Raw genomic sequence first — 13,131 nt, 5'->3', positions numbered from 1 at the left:
TCGGAGGGTATACAAGTCCACCAGGAGTCCAAATGAAATGATTGACCTTTCAAGCAGCGCCAGACCCACGCTCAAGGCTTGCAATGGACACGAAAGCTGATGTCCTTCTCCAACCGAGAAAGCCGGGAATGCTCACACAAGCCGGAGATTGCTGCAGGCATATGACTGATGTACGGATATGGACATATTCGTGTGAACGCCTGACCCCACGTTGGGGGACTCCGTATTTGTTCCAAACTGTCACTCACACGCCAATCGACTTGTGGGGCTGCAATTCCGTAAGCCTCGTCCTACACCTGGCAGGCTTGACTCGCCACTCGCAAAGCCATGACGAGGTCAAGTTAGGACGAGAATATCGAACATCTATAGCTCCTGTCCAAGCAGAGCAAGAAAAGTATGTCTGATCCGGCACAATATGATCCTTCAAGATTCGGCATCTCTACGCTTCCTCTTCAGCACGAACCATATGGCCCGATACTACCGATAGGCCTAGTCGGTGCCAATGAGGGGAAGATAGCTGTTGTCACTGGCGCTGGCAGAGGTATAATGAAAGATGGAAGTCTTGCGTGAGGCAACGGACTGACATATCCAAGGTATCGGCCAGGCCATCGCCGTTGCTTTGGCAAACACCGGGGCCAGCCTTGCGCTCCTCGACCTCAACCTCGAGCACCTACAGGAGACCAAACTCGCCTGCGAGAAATTCCAGGGTGTGCGAGCCGAAGCCTTCAAATGCGACATAACCGACGTTCAGACCGTACGAGAGACATTTGCTAATATCACCAAAACCCTTGGGCCAGTCGACATTCTAGTGAACAATGCCGGTGTTGCGTACGGAAAGTTGGCTTTCCAAGAGAGTTTTGAACTCTTCTGGAGAGCCATCGAGATCAATTTCAAAGGTACTATGCTCTGCATATACGAGGTGCTGCAGAGCATGCGTGAACGGAAGTCGGGGTGCATAATCAATATGGCATCCCGGGCGGCAACGGTCGATATGGCAGGTGGGCTAAGCTATAACTCTAGCAAAGCCGCGATTGCGCGGGCCACGTCGACACTGCAGGAGGAGTTCGAGCAAATTGGACTCGGTGAGCAACTGCATACGTACTGTCTGCATCCGGGAGGAGTGTGGGGCAAGATGGTGACCGGTGAGCGTTACTGACCTGGGTGATCGCGACTGGGAAGAAGTATTGTGCTGACCGAGCCGTCAGAGAACACTACACCTGAAGTGCAACAACAGATCAGGCCTATCTTCAAAGATGTGCCGGAATTATGCGCCAATACGGTAGCCTACCTTGCTGCTGGACGCGCGAAGGAGTTGCGCGGACACTACTTTGATTGCAGGCATGATATTGAGCGTGTTTGCAGTTTCGGAAAGAAGACTCTTGACAAGCAGGGACTGTACAATTTGGGTGTCAAGTTCTTGCCAGGGTACGAGAATGAGCCATGAAACGCATCAACTGGTTGCAGTATATTCTTTCCAGGAGTCCATACACTGCGAAATCCTGCCAGTATTGCCAGCATAAAGAATCCATCCTTGACCAAATGTTAGAGGCTTAATCACTGGCTAATAACATGTTGACCTCGGCTGTCGCGAGGGTCTTGCTTGTTTCAACCGAAGTCTCGGTCGACTGCTTGTACTCTTTGGTGAAGTCATGCATGATATCATTGATGCCCTGGATGCATGCATCAGCTCGTCATGTTTGCGTTTACGATAGAAGCACGACTCACCGTTACCAGCTTGGCGACAGCCTCGGGATCCTTCAACATGTCCATATTCTGGAACAGGGGGTCCTCTTTCAAGGCAACGTCCGGATCTTGCAGCAAATGGCGGAGGTTCTGAGAGGAAACAGGATCGATGATGGTCAAGTACTTCTCCCGCCGCACCTCGTTGTACCGGTCGAGGATACTGTCGTCTGCCAGACCCTGATGGATGCCGTTCAGACAGTCGAACAAATTGCCAACGTCCACCAAGCCGCCGGTAAGGCCTAGTCCACCACTACCAACACAATCAGAGATGCGATCATCACGAAATGTTAGGACACTTAGACAACTCACAAGGGATTACACAAATGCGCCGCATCCGCAGCTAGAAGGAACCTCCCAACGCGGAAACTCTGCGCACACCTCTGGTGGATCTTGTATGGGTTGAGCGAGACAAGTTTGTAATCCTCCGGGCCGGGGCTGCCAGGTAATATGGTGCGGAACTTCTCTGGCTGGCGGGCGGCGTACTCCTCCCTCGTCAGGCCGACCTTCTCGCCGTAACTGACGCGATACAGCCCGTCCTTCTGAAGCAGAGCGACAAGAGCGAAATGTTGCGGGTCGACGATGAATGCACCTTGCCCCCAGCCGTGCTTTGCGACATCATAATATACCTAGAGACACCGGCCCTCAGCCATCTCAGTAAAGTAAAGCAAAGCCGTGGGTTGGTTGGGTGAATTTGGTCGTAGTAAGAGAAGAACAAATGAAACGGGTGAGGACGTACATTCGTAGCAACAATTTGCTCATCCCATGTTCGGCCGGGGAACTTCTCACCAAACAGCGCCCGACGGATCGTACTGTTCGCGCCGTCACAGCCGACGATATAGTCGGCCTCGAAGACTTGCTCTCCATCCGGAGTGTCTGCGAAGACACGTGCGCACGATTTTTCGGACTGGTCGATCCGGGAGACCTTGTGCAGATAGCGGATCCGCGCGTTCGGACGACGGTCGAGATGTTCTCTCGTGAGAGCGAGGAGTTTGCCGAGCGGTAGGCCGTGCAGTCTCCGGTCAAAGGGGACGGCACTGATGTCCATCCTCGCCATCAGCGTGCCGTCGACTTTGCGCCACGATACGCCGTCGGACACGACGTAGCCTCGTTCGCGGACTTCGGGAAGGAGTCCTGCCCTTTCAAGTTCACGTACGGCGGGCCATGGGTAGAATGACGCGCGCGGTGAGTCGTCCAGCTTGTCTGATGCTTCGAGGAGGTCGACGGTGATTCCGGCGTTGGCGAGAAGGAGTGCGAGGACGCATCCTGCTGGGCCGGCGCCGACGATGATGACCTAGTGTGCGAGTGTCAGCCTGGCCAGCTATTGGAAATTAAGGGTCTTTGGATCCTGGTGTTTACCTTGGAGATAGCCATGTATAGGTAGTTTCCCGGGTACCTTCACAAAACACGTTGGATCCGGCGACGAGCGTGTGATTAGATGGCAATAGTCATTCAACGCTGATCCCTTTCGCAATGACTAAGAGGCCGTCCAAAGCAGGCTTGCCTTGCTCCAACGACCACACGTGAAGCCCATGCCGTGCCGTGCCCAGGCTAGCTCCGGAGTAAGTACTACGTCCTGTACCTAGTACAAGTGGTAATGCACAGGAGGCAGTCCGTGGCAGTCTTCTGCACCCCACATTCCACATCCTCATCTCCACATTCTCCAACTCCACATGACAAGGCTGGGTACGGAGTAAAAGGGGGCACTCAGTGCCATTCAGAAAGGAAGAACCCTATGCAATGATTGTTTGGTAAGACCATTTGGTCTCTAGACTGCTAGGTGCCTTTGGGTGGTCACACCGGTTCCCCTCGTTATAACTGCTGAATGGCCCGCGCGGACAAGATTCATCTGTGTGCCTGCCAAGGACTCGATTACATAAGCCCCCTAAAACGTGACACGTGACAGGGAGTCTTCGGCTTTTTCAAGGTTGTTTTCTTTCTTTCAAACAACGGCAGCATTTCCGACTTCTCCTGCGCCCTCACCCTCATCTCCAGAGTACGAAGCGGAGACACCAGCGACTGTCCGATACGGCGGCCTGGAGATTGGTCGGCCCAGAGCGTAAACACGATGCCCCCAGCACCTAGCCCTGCTGGCCGCGAGGGATCGCCCCTGATGGGATAACAATACAAAAGAGAAATTGAAGTAACACGTGATTAAGCAAAGAAGTTATATAACCCAATATCCATCGTTGCTGGCTGATGAAAAGAAAAGCGGTCAACCCGATCGGGCAGGTGAAATTACCATAAAAGGCAACATGGCGGCAGCGTGCGGCAGTACTCTATCTTAGCCAAGCGCAAGCAGAAGCAGAAGCGCACAGTCACGGTGACAGTCTACCGAACACCCGGACAACACGCGGACGACGATTTGCACGATTCACTAAGGACATGATGGGACTACGATAACAATCAAGGAAGATCGGCTCTCGGTTTTGAAAGTCCCATACAGGGTAATTGGATGTTTGGAAAGCCATTGTTTGGTCTACAATGAATTCGTATGTTGAAGCGATTTGGGGACAGACGCGACGCATCTGCACCAGCCATCCTGATGACTATCTCATCATACCACCCCGTTTTGGTCGTTCTTGGGGAGGTTTCCCTCTCTTAACCATACAGGACATCTTGCCTGGCGAGCCCAGTCTCGTCTTTCTGTTAACATCGACAAATTGGCCCCCATCAACTTGAACTGGCGTTGGCTGGCTCTAGGATGTTGACTGGCTCTGCGGGGCTGCAGGCTCCGGCATCTGCACTGGTTGGAGGACTGGGCAAGTCTTTATTGTTTGAAGTTCCGGGTTTATTCGCCTGTCCCATATCAGTCGTCTTTGGTTGCAGTGGCCGGGACGAGGATCGACTCGGTAGATTCTCTGGATGTTCGGGTTGCTTGTGAGCGCAGGAAATTCGACCACTTCCCACATGCTCCCTATACGCCAGGTCTCTGGGGCCTCTTTGGTGAAGACATAAGCCTCAGGATGCAGCGCGGAGATAGCCAGGGCTTCGAACATGCATATCCCAAATATGTCTTGTGGATCTTGCCCTGCTGCGGCGAGACGGAATCGATCTCTGTATTCCCAGATGAAGTCGCTTTGTTCATGGTACCACTCGAGGCTGATACCACTCATCAAATAGTAGCCATCGAGCTGGTTACTGAGCATCCACCCTCGGCAAAGAGCAATACTGGCGACATTGTTGGTATCCAGATCGAGGTTGGTGTAGAACCATACCGGTCTGTGCGCTTCCGCTCCTCCTCCATCATTGGTGTCTCGGTATCGATCCACTATCTCTAGCATTGTAGGAAGATTGAAGTCACAATCCCACTGTCCAGTCGCTGGATCTTTGACGCATTGGCGGCGCTGCAACAAGGTGGCGTTTTGTGCGACGATGGAGGCCTGGCAAACAAGGCTGAAGACTGCAAGCCACCAGAATATCATCACCAGTACTTTGTGGCTCGGAAGGGTCTTCATGCTTGCTGCGATCGGCATCAGAACCATCTACAGCAGGAAGAGCTGAGGGATTTGTTTACCGTAGACCAGTTTGTTTGTTGACCGATCAAACATTTCACAACTGAAAAAGACGCCCATGGCATTGAGAGACACCAGCACCTATGCCGATCTCAAATGTCTCCCTTCAACATTCGGCCGGTATACATATGAATGCGGTGAGAGAGTTTTGCCGCTCTCTCAAAGGTCTCTGCAGGGTGCAGTGAAGAGCTTGAGCATGAGCATGAGCAACTGACAATGACCACGACGGCCAAGTGACGCCATATTGGCGGTGTTAACAGCGAGAACATGCCTGACTTCACGATCACTGCAGGCGATATGGGTATCCATCAAAGGTGACGGCTATGTGAAGTACCTGTTGACATTCACCGTCACTGCCAGCCACCACCCGATCTTTACGACCTGTCTATTTATACCCTCTGCTGGTCCTCTGTTTACACAACATCTCAAGCATCACAAGAGCTGCCCGTTATTCCTTCCTTTGTCACTATCGTCATACAAGATGATACGCTTTCCGACGCTCGCGCTGCTGGTGTTGCTACTGCTCGGCCTTGCAGGTATTGCACAAGGTGGACTTTTCGATCGCGCGCTGTATCGCAAAGATGACCGACCAAACCCGCCTTGTAAGTGTTATTGGGACCTTTTCTTGCCCCAGGGACTGACGTCGTGACAGCTAGTGGTGCATGGCGTGACTGGACCATGAGCAATGGTCCTCACAGTACTCCGACAACCTCCACCACGTCTCAACCTGCAACCTCTGGACCTGCGGCAAGTTCAACGACATCTGTGACTTCCAGTGAAGCCTCTTCCAGCACATCCCCAGGTCCATCCTCCACCCCTACAACTTCCACTTCGGGCTCGTCGTCCTCCAGCAGTGTCGCTCCGGCATCCTCCACGGTCTCAACCGCTACACAGAGCACAAATTCCGCTGCGGGAACAACCAGTTCATCGCAGTCACAAAACAGCGGCAGCTCGTCAGTTTCTGGGTCTTCTTCGTCGAGTTCAACAACTACCACCTCTCAGGTTGGAAGTGGCACCACAGCTGCGTCAAGCAGTTCGACGGGCTCTGTACCTACGGAATCTTCTGCGGGCTCCAGCTCAAGCACATCGGGCAGCGAAGCGACAACCCCATCAAGCTCAGCATCATCTTCAGGCTCGACTTCAGCTTCCAGCGTGAGCGCAGCGAGTGGATCCGGACAGAGCACAGGAATACAGTCTAGCGCTTCGAGTGCAACTGGACAGCCACAGACTCAGACCTCATCGTCGTCTTCATCCACGAGCTCGAGTGGATCTTCAGCATCGTCGTCATCGACTAGTGCGCAAGCATCCGCGTCCAGCACCAGTGATGTCGCTCAGAGCACGTCGACCAACTCTGGCACAGGAAGCCAAACCGAGAGCCAGTCCAGCGTACGGACATCCACCTCAAGCCAGAGTCAAGGGTCTTCGAGTACAACTTCATCCGAAACAACCCAGAGTCAACAATCTGCAAGCAGTTCATCATTCTCCAGCGAGGCAGGATCACAGAGCCAGACTCAATCCACCAGTTCGACAAGTGGAAGCCAGACTCAGTCCAGTGCGGGAGGGACCACAACCTCGTCTGCAGAATCCCAGAGCCCATCGTCATCCACAACATCTACAGGACAGACCCAGACTCAGTCCAGTTCGCAGGAGACCACCTCAGCGTCCAGTCAATCGTCACAAACAGTAGGACCTGGCAGCAGTTCGTCCTCCTCAACTGTTTCAGGACCTCCACCAGCGACTTCTCAAGCATCAAGCAGCCCGACCACGGCCACCAGCGAGACCCAGTCGAGTTCAAACTCGGACTCGAGCTCCGCACCGGTCCTACCTCCCGGCCTTTTCAGCACTGAAGTGGTCTCTTCATTCAGCAGCACGATCCAGCAGAGCTCGACCACTTTCGTTACTGTCGTGCGGACTACGATCATAATAACCTCTTCGTCAAGTGGGTTGCCTGGCAGCATTTCCTCCGGCTCTTCCTCAAGCGGCCAATCTAGCTCCTCAACCTTCGGGCTTCCACCTGCCACAAGCGATCAGTCTTCCTCTCTACCCGATGGCATGGTTTCATTCACGCCTTCTACCACTTCTGAGTCGGGATTTTCAATAATTATGCCACCGGTTACACATTCGACGAATTGCGACTTTGGTGTGAGCCCATTCTGCGTCTTGTCTGGTTCTACGGTAACCACTGCACCAGGCATCACAGCTGCTGCGAGTCAGGTATTTTGCGCTTGTCCATACTGCTGGCTTGGCGGCTTCTGCGACGATATCCCGAAACCCAGTGGTGGTAACTGTCCAGACTATTGGGCATGCTCAATGACAGTACCACCAGGAAGCTCCAGTGCAGTCTTGTCCTTACCTACTGGCGTAAGTTGGATGACCAGCTCACCTGCTACTTGGAACATAACGGTGCCTGCCGTCACGAGAACAGATGGACATACAGACATAACCAGCGTGTCTTGGACTGCGGACTTACATACAAGCACGAAGCACGGAGACCACGGTGTCGAGATCCTTATCCCCTTTTTCCAATGGAAATGCCTCGGTCCTCTTTGTGCTAAAGAGTTGGGAAATGCTCTAATCGAAGCCCTTATCAATTGCCTGCTGAAATTCAGATGCAAGCCTCCAGGAAACAATGGATGGGAATGGCCACCAATTCCTCTACCCCCTCCCGTTCCTCCGGTCTCGCTTCAATACTTGACAGCGCCAGTAACGACCACGGTGACAGCCAATCCGACAGATTCGCCATCTGAAACAGACTCGGCAACCTCCACCGAAACATCGAGCTCCTCTAGCTCATCCAGTTCGTGTTCAGCATCGGCAATCTCCTTCTGCACCGTGGCATGTGCATCAGCGGTCAGCGGCTCGATGACGACCTTGAGCTCTTGTTCCACTGTCTGCACCACAACCTCGGCTTGCTCCTCAACTGGCAGCGTAACTACGACCGCGACTGGAGAGGCTTGTTCTGCCAACACATGGTGGAATGACCCGGTGATCATGAGTTCCGTTTTGAGCTGGATCTCCCAATTCCCCGTGCTGATGACAGAACCGACGGACTTTGGCAATAGCTCTGTGCCTGCTGCAACGGCCAATGCCACTATCTCCAGCACCTCCTCTCCCGCAACCACCGGTTCTTCCACTAGCTTCAGCTCGTGTACTGATGCTAGATGTGCCTTGACCCAGAGTCCGACCTTCTCGACGAAGAGTTTCTTGACAGGCAGCTCGAGTACCCAGCCACCATCGACAAGCAGCTCGAGCAAGCCATCGCCGTCTACAAGCAGCTCGACTAAGCCGCCACCATCGACAAGCAGCTCGACTAAGTCATCGCCGGTCCCTTCTACCACTAAGACGTCTGAGTCTCGAACCCAAAAACCCGAGCCACCCAGCACTACGGGCTCCACAAATTGGATTACATTTACCAGTGAGAAATACGATCCAAGCAGTGTCGTCGACATCTATACAAGTGTTGAGGAGGCCGCGTTTGGGCGCACCAGCTGCACTGGAACCTTCGAAATCGCGACTACGTCGACGTTCAGCAGACCACCTGATGCGTCCTTCACGTCCTGCGGTTCGTGGCTACCGCCCTATAACGCTGAGACGCCTAAACCAAAATCCGGCTTGGTCCACTGTTTGGATGTGGACAAATCGCCGCGGCTTAGTGCCTGGCCCTCGCAGCCCACGGACACTCCTCTGTCATATTTCTCTCCGTTCGATCCTGATGAAGTGATTGGTGTTGCGGGAAAGTTCTGTGCCGCTCTTGTCAGCCAGAAAATCAAGATCGTCCCAGAGGCCAACGCAAAGGATCCCGACTCGTACATTGGTGAGTGTAAGAGATATTCCGAGAACCCCTCCCGGAAAGCACTCGAACAGTCCCGTCCGGCAGGCACGTATGCTTTGGGAGGACGTACTATCAATATCGCTCTCGCCTATGACAAACGAGGCTGTTCGGGACCACCCTATGACCTCAGTACACTCAACGGTGTCGACTTTGCCCAATATGCCGGATCCAAGTGTCAGGCAGTCTTCTCCACGTCGCTCATCCAAGGCTGCAAGTTGGATGATAAGGACGTCAAGGCGATGGATCTCGGCAGATTCACTGCTATCGGAGGTGTCGCTTGGCACGACTGTATGCGATGGACTCTCGTCGCTGTTGATGACTCGCATGCTCCTCCTGATACTCTGTACGGACAAGACTGGTAGTTTCCGAATCAGGATGGCAAATGACACAATTCACCACCGTCGGTATCAACACCCTGCCCAACAGAAGGAGAGAAGAAAGAGTCGCTGGGAGGGGTGGTTTCTTGGCATGTGAGTGAGTGTTGCACAGAGGAAAGAAAAGTCGATGGCGACAGGAGATATGGACGGGCATGAGGAAGACCCATTCTTCCAGTTTCCAGGGAATCCATCAGGATAATCATGAAAGAAATTGATATCTTCCGGGAGGTGAAAATAGTATGGCCTTTGGTCTTCCCCATCATAGAGAGACAAACAGAATGACAATGTTGCACATGAACACACACGGCCACAGGAATTGTTCTTTCGCTTCCACATCATTTGAACTTGTTTCATCACAGCATAGACTTCCTCCCAAAAGACATGGCGGTCATCATGACCTGGATGCTTAGCGGGCTGATCTACAGGCATACTCTTGCCACAGGGTTCGTTCTCAGACATTCTCATGGTCTGAAACTTCCTTTCTTATATCGTAGACCGTCTCCAAAACAAGGGCGGCCTCACTAGTTAGGAGGAAGGACGATAGCAACAGCAACAGCAACAGCAACGCTCGACGGGCAGATCCTTTGACGTGAACTTTTATATCAATTCTCTGCGAGTACCAAGTGTACATATTTCATGGCTGGATTGACTTAGACTCAAGTCCAGGTCTTGGTCCGGGACCAACCCTCAACTGCATCCTCGTGCATCTCCATCTCATTTCATCTCTTCTCATCTGACATGTCCAAAAATATCAACCCAGCATTTCCACGTCAAGACCAATCGCCCTCATGAAGAGGTTGACGTTACCAAGTCTTACACTCGACATGTCCGGAGGCAAAGCCTTGCTCTGTTGAACCGTCTCCATGACGCGGTCTTTCACTCCAATGACCAGTCGTTGCTGCTGTTCAGGACTGGCACCAATACCCACGGCGGCGAGGAATTGCCACACATACATATCATCACCGGCGTTGACGGCCGCAGGGAAGATCGAGCCCAAGACAGGCTCCAATATGTCAAAGAGTCGATTGTACAATGCCGTCCATTGCTGCCATTCCTGGTCAGTGACAACCCCAGACTCCTTGACAATTTCCGCACGAGTCAGAAGCATCGTCATCATCGCCAAACCAATCTTGGTGTGGACGACCTGTATGACATTCGTGTGATCAAGCAACAGTCCAAGCAGGCCAATCACGATATTGACCGGCGCCTCGCTGACATAGCCCATCAAACAGGGCATGACAGCTTGTGAGAACAGCTCGATCTCTTCTCGCACGTGCAGCGGAGGTTGAGAGTCGCCGGGAGCAAGACGAGCATCTCGAATCACGTCCAATTGATCTAGATGGACAATGATCATGGTCAAGATGGTCACTCGTTGCTCCTGGTCGATCTGGTGGAAAATTCGAGGAATGGCTTTCTTGCTTTTGGCGAAAGATAGGAACGCAATAAAAGGATGCGTTACCGAGGAACCGGGAACTATTGGTTCCAGGATCTTCAGGTCCTGCCACAATTTGGCGTTGAGCTCCTGCATCGTCTGTCGCCATTCCAGATGAGCCTGGATAGAGTCCGCATCACCCTCTGTCGGAGGCGGAGGCATTTGTCGTTCGTTGTCTTCAAGGCGCATCAAGGTGGAATAGACTGCTTCAATGTTCCTAAGTATTGTCTTGCGGTCACTTGGTGCACCCTTTCGCGCGCTTGCGGGACGTGCATCTGTACTTTCTTGCCGCTTGATATTGAGCAGCGGCTTCGGTGTCTTTGCATTGCTGAACGAGATCTTGCCTAAACTGCCCTCAATGATCAATTGCTTGTTCTTGGGTTTCAGCTTAGCAGCTTCGACAGCACGTTGGACTTGTAGCTGCATTCTCTGCATATGATTGTCGCCATTGACCTGTTGCCTTCTGCCGCCCACACGATTACCAGTCTGGAAAAGATAGGTCTGCGCGAAATGACCCAGTGGCTGAGTGGGATGTTGTCTGGGAGCCCCGCGAATTTGACTGTACACCTGGTAGTAGAAATCCTCGTTGAGCGTCGCCTCTGGATCTGGATCTGCCGAACTCCCCGTCGCTGCCACAAGTTGTTGCAGTTGAATACGAGTTATGAAATTCTTATCTTGCGGTGTCATCAGTCCATTTCCCTTGGACAACAAAAAGATCTTGTGGTTTCGTTTTGCTCTTTTGGCGTCTTCTTCCAAATAAACGCGTCTTTGCTCTTTCGAAAGCTCCATCAACTGCTGAGGATTGGTTATGACCGGCATGCTACCAGGCCCTGTGGGCGGCACTCTTTCCAGACTTGGTTGTGGCGAGTGACGAGCCCGGTTAGGGTTCTGAAGTATTTGGAGTGGCTGTTGAGGACGCGGTTGGGGTTGTGAAGGCATGCGGTTGTGACGTCGCTGCGGGCTCGCAGGAGGCGGAGGTGGTTGTTGCTGGACAGTGCCTGGTGGTGGCATCTGTGGAAACGGCTGCGGAGGTGGCTGCATTTGTTGCATTGGGAAAGGATAAGGCGGAGGCTGGGAAAACGGCTGATGATGATGATATTGTTCTTGCTGCTGCTGCTGCTGCTGTTGTTGGGCAAGTAGTGCGGCTTCGACCTCTTCCAGACTCATCATCCTCGGAGGTTCGACGACGGGTGCTGGCGCTTGAGCTGTGGGTCGTGCAGTGCTGATCCGGGCCTGAGCAGCTTCGGAATCTGCCTGTGCCTTGGAACCCCATGCACCCGATTTGGCCTGAATATCTGGGATGAAGCCAGGATCTTGATATTTCTCGTATCCAGTCCTCTTGGGTTTTGGAGCTTGCATTGGGGCACTCATGTGCGCGGCATGATGCTGTAGGCCATAGCGGACTTGTTCTTGCTCGATAGCATCAGCGACTTGAGCGGTATTACCAAAGAAATCGAAGTCTCTTCCGACAGCGCCGCGATCATTTCCACCTTCAGCGCCTCCACCAAAAGTGTCGTCGTTGAAATCGTCACCAGTCTCTTGGAGTCGGTCACCGAGGCCATCGTAGGTATCTTCGAAGTCGAGGCTGAAGTAACAGTATTAGTGTCTGAGTTATGTCATCGTGATCACCACGTACATTTCCTGTTCATTGTCTTGGAAGGCTTGTAACTTGCGAGCTTTGGCTACCTCATTGAAAGGGTTGCTGTGCTCAAAGATTCCCTTGCTTCCTCCTCCAGGCTTGTCCCTTGGCAAAGAGGTATCGAAGCCGAAGAAAGACATGTCGGAGACCGGGAGCGATATCAAAGTAAGGTCGTGCTTCTCAATAGGATCAAGGTGTCTGTCCTCTTTTCATCCCACGCCAACTCTTTGCTCGAGAGAGGAAGCAGATGCGCATGTTCCAACAAGGAGGGGAGAGGAAGCTTGCACGTCGTAAACCCTGCTAGGGCTGGTGAGGCACGATAAAAGTGTCGACAATTGTAGATACAGATTAGTATATCATATGTGCGGCTCTTACGAGAGTGAGGGACAAGTGATGATCTAATTCGACACCGAGGTGGGAGTGAGTCGAGATTTCCACCAGAGCAGATTGGTCACGTGAGCAGAAGGCCTCCCACAAGCTGGCTGGCACCTAGGTGGCTGGTGCACCCCAACCGTGGGTAGTGAAAGCCCGAGATGCCCATTATGCTTAGCTAAGTTCTAGCGTTCTAGGTAAGGCCCGGGGGGTCGGGTGCTCGG

The 13,131-nt window shown here is 52.9% G+C and overlaps 5 protein-coding genes across 5 annotated transcripts; 2 read left to right on the top strand and 3 right to left on the bottom strand.

The window, feature by feature from the left end:
* Positions 1 to 396: 396 nt before the first annotated feature.
* PV05_00179 (uncharacterized protein) lies at positions 397 to 1,444 on the top strand (the record flags this gene model as incomplete). The annotated part of the gene is made up of 3 exons (XM_013465050.1): positions 397 to 541; positions 594 to 1,142; positions 1,206 to 1,444. 3 exons carry the CDS (start codon positions 397 to 399, stop codon positions 1,442 to 1,444), a joined length of 933 nt encoding a protein of 310 aa, XP_013320504.1.
* A 106-nt stretch (positions 1,445 to 1,550) lies between these two features.
* Positions 1,551 to 3,114, bottom strand: PV05_00178 (uncharacterized protein; the record flags this gene model as incomplete). The annotated part of the gene is made up of 5 exons (XM_013465049.1): positions 1,551 to 1,670; positions 1,726 to 1,993; positions 2,053 to 2,369; positions 2,480 to 3,034; positions 3,100 to 3,114. 5 exons carry the CDS (start codon positions 3,112 to 3,114, stop codon positions 1,551 to 1,553), a joined length of 1,275 nt encoding a protein of 424 aa, XP_013320503.1.
* A 584-nt stretch (positions 3,115 to 3,698) lies between these two features.
* PV05_00176 (uncharacterized protein) lies at positions 3,699 to 9,755 on the top strand. The gene is made up of 2 exons (XM_013465047.1): positions 3,699 to 5,857; positions 5,908 to 9,755. Exons 1-2 carry the CDS (start codon positions 5,737 to 5,739, stop codon positions 9,447 to 9,449), a joined length of 3,663 nt encoding a protein of 1,220 aa, XP_013320501.1. The 5' UTR covers positions 3,699 to 5,736; the 3' UTR covers positions 9,450 to 9,755.
* On the bottom strand, positions 4,440 to 5,198 carry PV05_00177 (uncharacterized protein; the record flags this gene model as incomplete). Its single annotated transcript, XM_013465048.1, has 1 exon — positions 4,440 to 5,198. One exon carries the CDS (start codon positions 5,196 to 5,198, stop codon positions 4,440 to 4,442), a length of 759 nt encoding a protein of 252 aa, XP_013320502.1.
* Positions 9,756 to 10,047: 292 nt separating the features above from the next.
* Positions 10,048 to 12,920, bottom strand: PV05_00175 (uncharacterized protein). The gene is made up of 2 exons (XM_013465046.1): positions 12,533 to 12,920; positions 10,048 to 12,481 (listed from the first exon to the last, which is right to left on the bottom strand). Exons 1-2 carry the CDS (start codon positions 12,673 to 12,675, stop codon positions 10,216 to 10,218), a joined length of 2,409 nt encoding a protein of 802 aa, XP_013320500.1. The 5' UTR covers positions 12,676 to 12,920; the 3' UTR covers positions 10,048 to 10,215.
* Positions 12,921 to 13,131: the final 211 nt, after the last annotated feature.

This window comes from Exophiala xenobiotica (assembly GCF_000835505.1).
Source record: "Exophiala xenobiotica strain CBS 118157 unplaced genomic scaffold supercont1.1, whole genome shotgun sequence".
Taxonomy (NCBI): domain Eukaryota; kingdom Fungi; phylum Ascomycota; class Eurotiomycetes; order Chaetothyriales; family Herpotrichiellaceae; genus Exophiala; species Exophiala xenobiotica.
Note: the sequence above shows the minus strand (reverse complement) of the source record. Positions and strands in the feature narration are given on the sequence as shown.

Bases quoted from the DNA above. Each gene is read 5' to 3' on its own strand.
- PV05_00176 (XM_013465047.1), top strand. From the start codon at position 5,737: ATGATACGCTTTCCGACGCTCGCGCTGCTGGTGTTGCTACTGCTCGGC. The intron at 5,858-5,907 runs GTAAGTGTTATT...ACGTCGTGACAG, and splicing joins TGACCGACCAAACCCGCCTT to CTAGTGGTGCATGGCGTGAC.
- PV05_00175 (XM_013465046.1), bottom strand. From the start codon at position 12,675: ATGTCTTTCTTCGGCTTCGATACCTCTTTGCCAAGGGACAAGCCTGGA. The intron at 12,482-12,532 runs GTACGTGGTGAT...CTGTTACTTCAG, and splicing joins CAAGACAATGAACAGGAAAT to CCTCGACTTCGAAGATACCT.